The sequence below is a fragment of the Lithobates pipiens genome, unplaced genomic scaffold (assembly GCF_037356315.1).
Source record: "Lithobates pipiens isolate NorthernLeopardFrog02 unplaced genomic scaffold, aLitPip1_a1.2 Scaffold_13, whole genome shotgun sequence".
NCBI classification, from domain to species: Eukaryota; Metazoa; Chordata; class Amphibia; order Anura; family Ranidae; genus Lithobates; species Lithobates pipiens.
In genome coordinates this window covers 162,735,146-162,747,244 of record NW_027507718.1, presented here as the reverse complement: position 1 = coordinate 162,747,244, position 12,099 = coordinate 162,735,146, and the positions used below count along the sequence as shown (strand labels likewise).

The window sequence follows — 12,099 nt, the reverse complement described above, 5'->3', positions numbered from 1 at the left end:
AAATGCAGTAAGCCGGCTGCATGAGAGGCATTATTCTTATGTCCTCCCGAGTACCCCTACCCAACGAGCCCCCCAAAAAAAGATGTCGTGTCTGTACCAAGCGCGGATTTAGGCGTGACACCCGTTGTTATTGTCCACGCTGTCCTGGCAATCCTGGTCTTTGTCAGGGTGAGTGTTTTGAACGCTACCACACACTAGTGAAGTATTGGCGTAGGGTACAGCATTTCACAGGCTAGGCACACTAACACAAGTTACAGTTGTTAGTTTACAGTTAAAAAAAAAAGTAAAACAAAAAAATATATAAAATATAAAAACCAAAAATAGTTGTCTCTCTCTCTCTCTCTCTCTCTCTCTCTCTCTCTCTCTCTCTCTCTCTCTCTCTCTCTCTCTCTCTCTCTCTCTCTCTCTCTCTCTCTCTCTCTCTCTCTCTCTCTCTCTCTCTCTCTCTCTCTCTCTCTCTCTCTCTCTCTCTCTCTCTCTCTCTCTCTCTCTCTCTCTCTCTCTCTCTCTCTCTCTCTCTCTCTCTCTCTCTCTCTCTCTCTCTCTCTCTCTCTCTCTCTCTCCTCTCTCTCTCTCTCTCTCTCTCTCTCTCTCTCACCATTTTTCATGTTTTCAGGTACGCCATTCAGCTGCAGCGTGGATTTATTTATCTTGACAGCAACAGCGTTTGCTCCCACGATACATAAAGCCGCGACTCCAGTGCTGTAGGAGGTGATTTCACCACCACAGTTAAAAAAGAGCATCTATGCCGAAGCATGGGGGCATAAGGGGTGGAGGAGCGATTTTGCTCCTAATGCCGCGTACATACGGTCAAAATTCCGACGGAGGGCTTGCCCGTGGAAAAGTTTGAACGTATGTACGCGGCATAACTTTTTTGCGGGAGGATGCCCCCATGCTTCGGCATAATATTTTAGGCACAGGTTGTGTTAAAAAAATGTTTTATTTTTTACTGTTTTTTTTTTGGCAATTGCTTTGTAGGTATGGTAAGGTTTTACTGTTATACTGGGATGTTACTTTGTTTTAACGTTAACCATAATTTGCTTAGCAGGTACGCCATTCAGCTGCAGCGCGGATTTATTTATCTTGATAGCAACAGCGTTTGCTCCCATAAAGCCGTGATTCCAGTGCTGTAGGCGGTGATTTCACCACCACAGTTAAAAAAGAGCATATATGCCGAAGCATGGGGGCATAAGGGGTGGAGGAGCGATTTTGCTCCTAATGCCACGTACATACGGTCAAAATTCCGAGGGAGGGCTTGCCCGTGGAAAAGTTTGAAGTATGTACGCGGCATAACTTTTTTGCGGGAGGATGCCCCCATGCTTCGGCATATATAAATGGTGCATGTATGTCCATCATTAGAAGTGGGTGGATGAAGGGAGGTATTCTAATGGTGGGCATACCCACCGATCAATCTTTTTTTTTTTCGTTCAGACAACATGACTCTCAGTAAATAGCTTGGGGTGTCTACTTTCCAAAATGGGGTAATTTGGGGGTTTTGTGCTATTTTGGCATTTTATGGCCTTCGAAACTGTGATAGGTAGTGAGGGGTGAAATCAAAAATTTGCACCCTTAGAAATCCTGAAGGTGGTGATTGGTTTTCGGGGTGCCGTACGCGACTAGACTCCCAAAAAGTCCACACATGTGGTATCCCCATACTCGGGAGAAGTAGCTGAATATATTTTGGGGTGCAATTCCACATATAACCATGGCATGTGTGAGCAATATATCATTTAGTGACAACTTTTTGTAAATTTTTATTTTTTTTTGTCATTATTCAATCCCTTAGGACAAAAAAATAAATATTCAATGGGCTCAACATACCCATCAGCAGTTTCCTTGGGGTGTCTACTTTCCAAAAGGGGGTCATTTGGGGGGGTTGTACTGCCCTGCCATTTTAGCACCTCAAGAAATGAGATAGGCAGTCATAAATTAAAAGCTGTGTAAATTCCAGAAAATGTACTCTAGTTTGTAGACGGTATAACTTTTGCGCAAACCAAAAAATATACGCTTATTGACATTTTTTTTTACTAAAGACATGTGGCTGAATAAATTTTGCCCTCAATGTATGACTGTATGCCTGCCCGTGCCATTCTGCCGACGTACATCGGCGTGCACTGGTCGGGAACTGGTTAAAAGGGCAATGGGGGGCGGTAGTTATCTGGCAATGAGGGATCTTTACCCGGTTTTGGAATGACTGTGATAAAATCGGGATAGATGTAGAGGTTCTGGGCTTTAGTTTATTGAACAGCATTTTATGAGGATTTTTGGCATATTCATAGCATTTTTGCTTGGACCAAAGTGGATTTGGCAAACTTATTCAGATCCAAGAACTTAATGCGGTTTCGTAGTGAAATCAGTCCTGGGGTGTGCCACTGTAGGGAGATTGAGCAAACATTCTTCTGCTTTGGATAAGTCATTTAAGAGTTGAAGTTTGTGGTCTCGCTTAAATCGAGAACCTGCAGAAATGCACTCCCCTCTGAAGAAAGCTTTGTGGGCTTTCCACAGAATGGATGCCCTAGAGACTGAACCCTCATTAAGTTCAAAGAATGCAGTCAGATTTTGCTGTAATTGAAGAGGAATTTTGGGGATGTTAAGGAGAGACTCCTTGAGGCGCCAATGACAGGTCTTAGGTGTGGGTGTGGATAGCAGAAGATCTAGGACTATGGGTGCATGGTACAACCAAGTTATTGGGTTAATTTGAGTTTACCACCTATGTCAAAAAGGGGTGCCGAGACAAAGAAGTGGTCTAGACTTGTGTATCATTTATGGGGAGGAGAGTAGAATGTAAATTGTTTGGCCGTTGGATGTTTTTCACTCTCCATGTGTCAAAAAGATTATGGGCTCTTATCAGTTTACAAATCTTGAAGACAACTTCTTGATTTGTGGGGGCGGGTTGTGCGAGAAAAGGGTGAATCTATCTTTAGTTGGTGACATACATATATTGAAATCTCCATTAACCATGAAGGGTTGGGAGAAAGGTTGGAGTTGCTCAAATTTTTTTTCCAAAAACCCAATTTGTCCTGTATTAGGTGCATATACATTGGCAAGGGTGAATGAGATGTTTTTGTGATCACAGCTCAGGAGAACAAACCGGCCTTGGAGATCCAAGTAAAAGGATTTGACACAAATGATAGAGGAGTGTTTCAGTAAAATGGCCACTCCAGCTTTCCCAGATGGGTCAGATGCTATACAGGCAGTAAGGAAGTGTTTGGAGGTGAACTTAAATGAGCATTCCGCCTTAAAATGAGTCTCCTGAACCATGATCACCTCAGCTTTAGAGGACTTAAACTCCAACGCCTGCCAGCGCTTGCGTATGGAGCCCAAGCCTTTAACATTGCATGAAAATATACTCACAACCATATTTTAACCGTAGGAGTAAAGCACTTGTTACAGTCATAAAAAACAATATGGACATTTATACCATGATTTATAGAACTTTTTAACAAACATTTTTTACAATCGGATGACAAAAAGATGAAAAGTTAGGAACGCCACTCTTTTTTGGTTCTGGATCAAAAAAAGATCACATACATAAAATACGAGTGCAAAAACAAAAAAAGAGAAAATGAAAACCAGAGTAGGCTCTAAAAGGATCCATGGTGAAAAACCTGAGGAGAGGGGGCACCTCAAGAGGTCACAGTCCCAATGCATGACCATGATAGAAAGGAGGGGGCACGGCAGCCTACAAGATCAGTCAGAGGCCTCAACCCAATCCGAACATTAGATAGAAAAGTGGTTAGGGAACTATCAACTTATAACATTTGTATGGTTACAAAAGAGGTTTTATGCACTTTGTTGCAACGAGGGTATGATTATAGACTTTGAGCTCAAAGTCCAGAGGTATGTAAGCCAAAAAGAGAACATGACTTGCATGTAAAAAGAAAACATGAGGGTGATTTCAAAGTCAATCTCAAGTGAGGCCTTTGGTCGGTGCAGCTCTTTAGGGGGTCATAGGAGCCTTTCGTGTCGTCTGACGTACCGGGGTGCAGATTTTTACAGGTGTAGATAAGGGTCGGGAAGATGTGAACTGCATCTGTAGGTCTTCGTCTGGTATTGGGGGGAGGCCCAGGTTTTTGATGAAAGCCTTGCATTCCTGTCGATCTCTCATATTGTGTTCCATCTTTGACAGACAGACAAAATGGGAAGCCCCATTAATATGGAACTTGGTTTTGCTGCAGATGGGAGGTGACTGGGCGTAGGGCGCTGCATTTTCCCGGGGTGATAGGTGATAGGTCACTGAAAATTTTAATCTTTGCCCCTTGAAATTCAACTCATTACCTGTTGCGGGTGGCAATGGTTAGGGCTTCCCTGCTCTTGTAGAAATGAAAGCGTTCAATGATGTCCCTGGGAGTAGTGCCTGGGGGAGGTTTGGGAGCCAGTGACCTGTGTGCGCTATCAAGGCACCAGTCTGTCAGGAAAGTGGGGTGCCAGGAGGTAGGGTCGGATTTCCTTATCTGGGATGGATTCAGGGACACCGCAGATCCGTAAAGTTTGGTGTCATTCTCTGTTTCTAAGGTCCTCCTGTTGCATCTGCAATTGTGTAACTGCATTTTTCAAGCTGACATTTTCTTCCTCTAATGCATGAACATATTGCACCATGTCATCCAATTTGGACTCCGGAGTATCTGTGCATTCCCCCAGCTGGTCAGTCTCACCCCTGAGCTCATGAGCAAGCTTGCTTACCTCTTTGGTTATGGTTTACATAATGCTATGGAGCAGAGCCTGCAGCTTAATGTCCAGCACATCCACTGTCACTGGCATTGCGCAGGATGCAGGTGGATATGAATGTTGTGAGTGCTGTTAAAGCTCTTCAGCAAAGAGAGAGGAATCAACCAGTGGGGTAGTGTCCGTCAGGATCGTGGTAGGTGGTGGTATACTCAAGGCCAGGGATTGTGGCCTACGGAGGAAATGATCCATGGACTGGGCGGGCCAGGTCGAGGCCTGTGAAACCTGCCTCTGATATGTGCCTCTGGTCACCAATCCTCCCCATAAACTGATCAGGGGGTAGCTGAGAGATTCCCTGAGCGAATGAGACAGCTCCAGTGTCTGGCCGCTAAAGATGCCTAGCGGGAGGTTTGGATATGCAGGCGGAGGCCGGAGCGCAGATCCTAAGTTTCCGCCATCTTAGCAAGCCGTCCATGCGCCCAGTGTATCTGGATTTTGCAAAAGCATTTGACACTGTTCCCCATAAACGTTTACTGTATAAAATAGTCCATTGGCATGGATCTTAGCTTGGGTACATGGATTGAAAACTGGCTCCAAGGGCGAGTTCAGAGGGTGGTGATAAATTGTGAGCACTCAGAATGGTCAGAGGTGGGTAGTGGGGTCCCCCAGGGTTCTGTGCTGGGACCAGTCCTATTTATTTTGTTCATAAACGACCTGGAGGATGGGGTAAACCGTTCATTCTCTGCATTTGCAGACAATACTAAGGTAAGCAGGGCAATAACTTCTCTGCAGGATGTGGAAACCTTGCAAAAAGATCTGAAAAATTTAATGGGGTGGCAAATTAATACATGGGAAATTAAATTTAATGTAGAAAAATGTAAATGCATTTGGGTGGCAAAATATGAATGCAATCTATACACTGGGGGAATCTAGGATGGAAAAGGACCTGGGGGTCCTAGTAGATGATGGGCTCAGCAATGGCATACAATGCCAAGCTGCTGCTAACAAAGCAAACAGAATATTGGTATGCATTAAAAAGGGGATCAACTCCAGAGATGAGATAACTATAATTCTCCCACTCTACAAGACTCAGGTCCGGCCGCACCTAGAGTATTCTGTTCAGTTCTGGGCACCAGTCCTCAGGAAGGATGTACTGGAAATAGAGCAAGTACAAAGAAGGGCAACAAAGCTAATAAAGGATCTGGAGGATATCCGTTATGAGGAAAGGTTGTGAGCACTGAACTTATTCTCTCTAGAGAAGAGGCGCTTGAGAGGGGATATGATTTAAATTGATCAATACTGTACCGGTGACCCCACAATAGGGATAACATTTTTTCACTGAAGGGAGTTTAACCACTTCCAGCCCAAGGCTCTCATTTGACGTCCTTTCAGTGAGAATATCTGAATGATGCCTGCAGATACAGGCATCATTCAGATATCCTCTTTTTCAGCCAGCGATTCTGTGTACCGTAGTAATGATCATAGCGGCAGTTCAGCCGCTAGATCATTCTTACAGGCAACAGGAAGGGATATCCCTCCCGCCACCCTCCGGTGCTTCTCCGGGCTTTCCCGTGGCATCGGGACCCAGAAAAAGATTCGGATGACGATCTTATTGACCCCACATCTCTCCATAAAGAGGACCTGTTGCACACCATTCCTGTTACAACGGATGTTTACATTCCTTGTAATAGGAATAAAATCGATCAAACAAAAAAAAACTAAAAGAGAAAGTGTAAAAATAAAGTAACATAAGCAATAAAAAGAAAAAAGCCCCCCTGTCCCCAGTAGCTCAGGCAGAGACTTGAACGCACACGTAAGTCCCGCCCACATATGTAAGCGTTGTTCAAACCACACATGTGATGTATCGCCGCATGCGTTGGAGTGAGAGCAATAATTCCAGCACCTCCTCTGTAACTCCAAACTGGTAACTTAATTTTTTTTTTTTTTTTTTTTTTTTTAAGCTTCGCCTATGGAAATTTTTAAGTATTGAAGTTTGCCGCCATTCCATGAGTGTGCACAATTTTAAAACGTGACATCTTGGGTATCTATTTTCTTGGGATAACTTTATTTATCACATTATACAAAAAAAATGGCTAACTTTTCTGTTTGTTGTTTTTTTAATACAAGAAATCAATTTTTCCCAAAAAAGGCATTTGAAAATTTTTTGCACAAATACAGTGCAAAACAAAAAGTTGAAACGACCGCCATTTTGTTCCCTAGGGTGTCTGCTAAAAAAAAAAATATATAATGTTTGGGGGTTCTGAGTATTTTGGAGAGGAGTGCCAGAATGGGCACGGTATGGATGTGGTTAACAAGACACGTGGCCACTCGTTAAAATTGGAAGAAAAGAGATTTAACCTTGACCGCTTGCCGACCGCAGCATGTACATTTACTTTGGCAGAATGGGACGTACCTGTGCCCATGATTGTTTCCCGGAGAGGCAGAACGGGGAGATGCCTGTGTAGACAAGGCATCCCCCATTCTGCCTTGTGACAGGACAGAGATCTACTGCTCCCTGTGATTGGGAGCAGTGATCACCGTCGTATCACTTGTAGCCCAGCCCCCCACAGTTAGAATCACTCCCTAGGACCCACTTAACCCCTTCATCGCCCCCTAGTGGTTAACACCTTCCCTGCCAGTGTCATTTACACAGTAAGCAGTGAATTTCTTTTAGCATTGATCGCTGTATAAATGACTGTTCCCAAAACAGTGTCCGATCTCTCCGCCATAATGTCGCACTCACGATAAAAATCACAGATTGCCGCCATTACTAATAAAAAAAAAATAATAATAATAAAAATGCCATAAAACTATCCCCTATTTTGTAGGCACTATAACTTTTGCACAAATCAATCGATATACGCCTATTTTTTTTTTTTATTTATTTTTTTTTTTTACCAAAAATATGTAGAATGTATAATACATATCGGCCTAAACTGAGGAAAAAAATATTTTTTTTTTTAATATATTTTTGGGGGATGTTTATTGTAGCACAATGTAAACAATATTCCTTTTCTTTTTTTTGTTTATAGCCCAAAAAATAAACGCAAGGATGTGGCATTCCCTTTCACAGCCGGTGGTCTCGGCATCGATAATTTTATAAAAACTATTAGATATGCACCGCAACGACCACAAAATACAGGAATATACAATGTAATACTGATGTAATACTGACATAAATTACACACCTAGGTTGGACTTGAGAATTTTTTCAACCTCACCTACTTTTTAACTATGTACCCTTTTAGGAGGGACCCATTCTTCCTCCGATTCGGTTGCTGATCCACGGCTGTCAATCGGTTCAAACACTAAATTGTATTTGTAATTGGAATCTGACTGTGAGAACTCCCTGTTGCTCTCATCAGTCATGCTGACGATCTGGTACACCTTCTCACTGCTGTAAACTTTTTTGGACATGGCTGGTACTGGACTGCTGGCAAGCCCGTGCCACTTTTTAATGTGATGATTTTTGCCAGATTTTGTAGGAAACAAGCACACTAATGGCACAGGTGGGAGCCAGAGTTAGAGCTCAGAGCCCACCCTCCCAAAGGGGGTCCGTGTGTAAAGGGAGCAGTGAAAGGTGCTTGTATGCACTGGTATTGTCTAGGACAATACAGGACAAACCAAAGCCTGAGCCTGAGAGAGAATCCATGAGAGACAGCAGTTGGGAAGCTGCAAGGAAAGACACAGAGCTGAGGTATATACCATCTGTGCACAATCGCTGTGGGACATGTTTATTGGTCAGGTGGACCAAAAGATACTAAGGGTCAGGAAGACTGAGAGGTGCTAATCTGAGCAGTAAAGCCGCCAAGAGGCTGAATGTTACATTTTATTTGAATTGCTGATGAGAACCCCCTGGGTAGAAAACATAACTGTATAAAATGTTTGTTCTTAAGTAAAAGTGGGCAGGAAAGCCCTGAAAACTAATTCTGACATGGAGTAAACGCACTGTTTTGGCACTACCACTGAGCTGCAACTTGTCACAATTGATACATTTTCTGCTATTAGTACATTAGTAAAGTACTCAAATGTAGTATTTGCAGGGGCATGTAGAAGCATTTCAGTAAATAAATTGGCTTTATTCTCTTGAAAAGCTACTTTTGTTCTGAGTAAATTTGCTACCTTTCTGTCCCCCTCTTCTATTCATAGAAGTTGTACTATAGTTTCCATGAATAAAAGCACTGAATATAGGATGGGTGGATGAATGAAAGGCATGCATGCCTCCTCCATTCATAGAGTGCTTTTCAGATCCTGTGCTCACAATAAACCCCACAGCACAAGGAGATTATGGCTGCAGTGTTACGGGAAGGTCTCAGGACTTCAAATTTCAAATAGGACAGCACGCACCATCACAAGGGACACATCTCATTAAATGCAAATATTGTCACTTGTGCTGATAATTTATTTTAAAAAGCCTACATTTGGGATTAAATAATCCCATTGATCTTTTTAATGTTCAGTACTTCAGTGGTTTCAGATTTGTGGGCAAAACTGATAGAGTAAAACCATTAAATGATCTGAAGAATCTTTAGTAAAGTGTACCAAAAGGCAAAACCTTTTTTTTTTTTTTTTTTTTTTTTTTTTACATTGTTTGTAAACATGTTTGTGTAAAATGGAAGCTTTTTCTTAATTGCTTGTTTTGCTAATGTTTTAATTTCTTTATTATAGGTAACTCTGCTGATCTCCCAAGTGTACCAACAGTGTCTAAAGCATCGTCTCTGTCTTTGCTGGGGATGTACTCAGATAGTGAAGACAGCAATTAGAACAAAGTAAACTACTGGGCCAGTTGTGAATCATGCTGAAATCTCTGGCTGTTCTAGTCATGCCTCTTTTATTTTCAACCAAAATTGTAGTGCATACAATTTAGTAAATGTGTTCACCATCCAAGACAGTTGGTTTGTAAATTGTTAGTTATAATGTTAACTCTTGTAACACCTGCAATACATTACTGATCAGTAGGGATGAGATAATTTGACAAATTGTGCTTTTCTGAAATTTCACCAAAATTCCTTATTTTCATGACATTTTGATTTGTAATCAATGATGAAAGCAAAATTTACTCTCCCTGCAAGATGGAAACAATAGCCACATGATCAGCATGTCTTTGCTTGATCTGCAAATCGTATGCATATTGTTTGTAAACAGGTAGGGTTTATATTTCCTCTGTTCTGTAAAGAAGTACATTTCACCCTCTGTTTACATACCATGGGATTAGCAGGTCAAGCAAAGGCTTGTTCACATGCAGGGCCATCTTCACCTTCACGTGATGCAAAGTTGTTCCACACATCCATGTGCTGGCAGTCCCATTCATGTATATAGGGAGATAGAAGCTGCAAGGACACAGTTTATGGCCCCATGAAAATGGGGCGAAAGAGACCCCCTTAAAGTCACGGGCGGACTAAGCGGCTTAACCGCTTCCCGACCGCCTCACGAAGATATACTGCGGCAGAAGGGCGCAGGCAGATAAACGTACCTGTACATAGCCTTTTAAGAGGCGGCGCGTGCTTTCGGCATACCTGATGTCCATGGGGGTACCCATGATCGTCTCACAGTGAGGAAGAATGGGGAAATGCTAATGTAAACAAGCATCTCCCTGTTCTACCTAGTGACAGTGTCACTGATCAGCTCTCCCTGTAATCAGGAACGCTGATCAGTGAGTGTCACACACAGCCCACCCCCCCCCCCCCCCCAAAGTTCTAAAAACTCCCTAGGACACACTTAACCCCTACAGCGCCAGCCAGTGGTTAACCCCTGCACTGATAGTGACATCATTAGCATTGATCGCTGTATTAATGCCAATGGTCCCAAAAATTTGTAAAATTTGTTCGATGTGTCTGCCATAATGTTGCAGTCACGATAAAAATTGCTGATCACCGCCATTACTAGTAAAAAAAAAAAATTATCAATAAAAATGCCATAAAACATTCCCCTATTTTTTAGATGCTATAAATTGTGCGCAAACCAATCAATAAACGCTTATTGCATTTTCTTTTACCAAAAATATGTATCGGCCTAAACTGAGGAAAAATTAAAATGTAAATATTTTTTGGGGATACTTATTATAGCAAAAAGTTAAAAATAATGCATTTTTTTTCAAAATTGTTGCTATTTTTTTGTATAACGCAAAAAATACACATAGGTGATCAAATACCACCAAAAGAAAGCTCTATTTGTGGGGAAAAAAGGATGTCAATTTTGTTTGGGAGTCACATCGCATGGCCACACAATTGTCAGTTAAAGCGACACAGTGCCGAATTGCAAAATGTGCTCTGGTCAGGAAGGGGGTAAATTCTTCCAGAGCTGAAGTGGTTAACTAAGGAAAATGTATTTATTTTTTATTTTTTTGCACACATTTATTACAAAAATTACAAAAAATGGGTACCCACCACCAACAGCTAGACTAAATGTTAAATTAGACAACATTGTCTATGTAAAAGCAGCTGCGTCACATCATACAGTAAGCACACACCATGTACACAAAAAGTTAAATATCAATATATGGTGCAAAAAGTGTCAGTTAAAATGTCACAGAAGTCCTGGTGACAGGTACCACCAGGACACGTGTATGTATATCCAGCCATCGTTGACCATCAAGCCCCAGCCTAGGGGGGTATTGAGTGTATTTGTTAAAGACCTGAATACTGAGTAGTATTTACATTTTTTCATGTTTGATGTATTTTGCTGTTGAGGTTTTTGAGCAAACTGGAAAAAAAATTAACATTTTAAAGAAGAATTGTACAAGATTATTTTTTTCTTATTCTATGGTTTATTCTATTGTTCTCATTCTATTTATATTTATTGTACTGAAAAGGGACATAAAATGGATCTGTGTGTTCGTATAATTTTCATCATAATACTCTGTTTTGGAATGACAACATTAGTGAATCTTACTATTGGCCTTGCTTTACCTTCTCATATACTACCAACATACTACCGGAAACCCACTTATAGCTAATTAATAGGTTTTCAGATAAACAGCCTCCAATAATGGGAGTTAGAGCAGGTCAGGTTATTACAATGGTGGCCCACCAATGTGCTCACTTGACTCCAAGGGACTGATGACAGGATTGGTATACAAACAGATATTTATTCAAATGCAGAGGAGCTGCAACAGGGATTTACAACACTGTGTTTGGCTTCATCTACATCAGCCTTTTTAACACAGGAACCCTTGAAATAGTGCTCCAGTCTCGGGGAACCCCTGCTAAAAATTAGAAATCGACAATTCATGATACATCAGTGTGATGGTCAGTGGGAAGAATGGTCCTTACACTTGTGGTCATTGGGAAGAATTGCTTCCTTACAGATTTCTAAAAAGATCAATGGTGTCGGTGGGAGCTTATCCGAGAGGCAGAAATGACCCAATGCTGAAGGAACCCCTAGCAACCTCTGGAGGAACCCTAGGGTTCCACTGAACCCTGGTTGAGAATCACT

General features: G+C 41.8%; 1 protein-coding gene across 1 annotated transcript in view; it reads left to right on the top strand.

The window, feature by feature from the left end:
* Window positions 1-11,398, top strand: part of YJU2 (YJU2 splicing factor homolog) — a 224,051-nt gene extending 212,653 nt beyond the window's left edge. Inside the window, exon 8 of the mRNA XM_077475779.1 lies at window positions 9,334-11,398. Coding sequence (XP_077331905.1) covers window positions 9,334-9,428 — 95 coding nt within the window. The 3' untranslated portion in view covers window positions 9,429-11,398. The remainder of the gene's footprint in view (window positions 1-9,333) is intronic.
* Window positions 11,399-12,099: the final 701 nt, after the last annotated feature.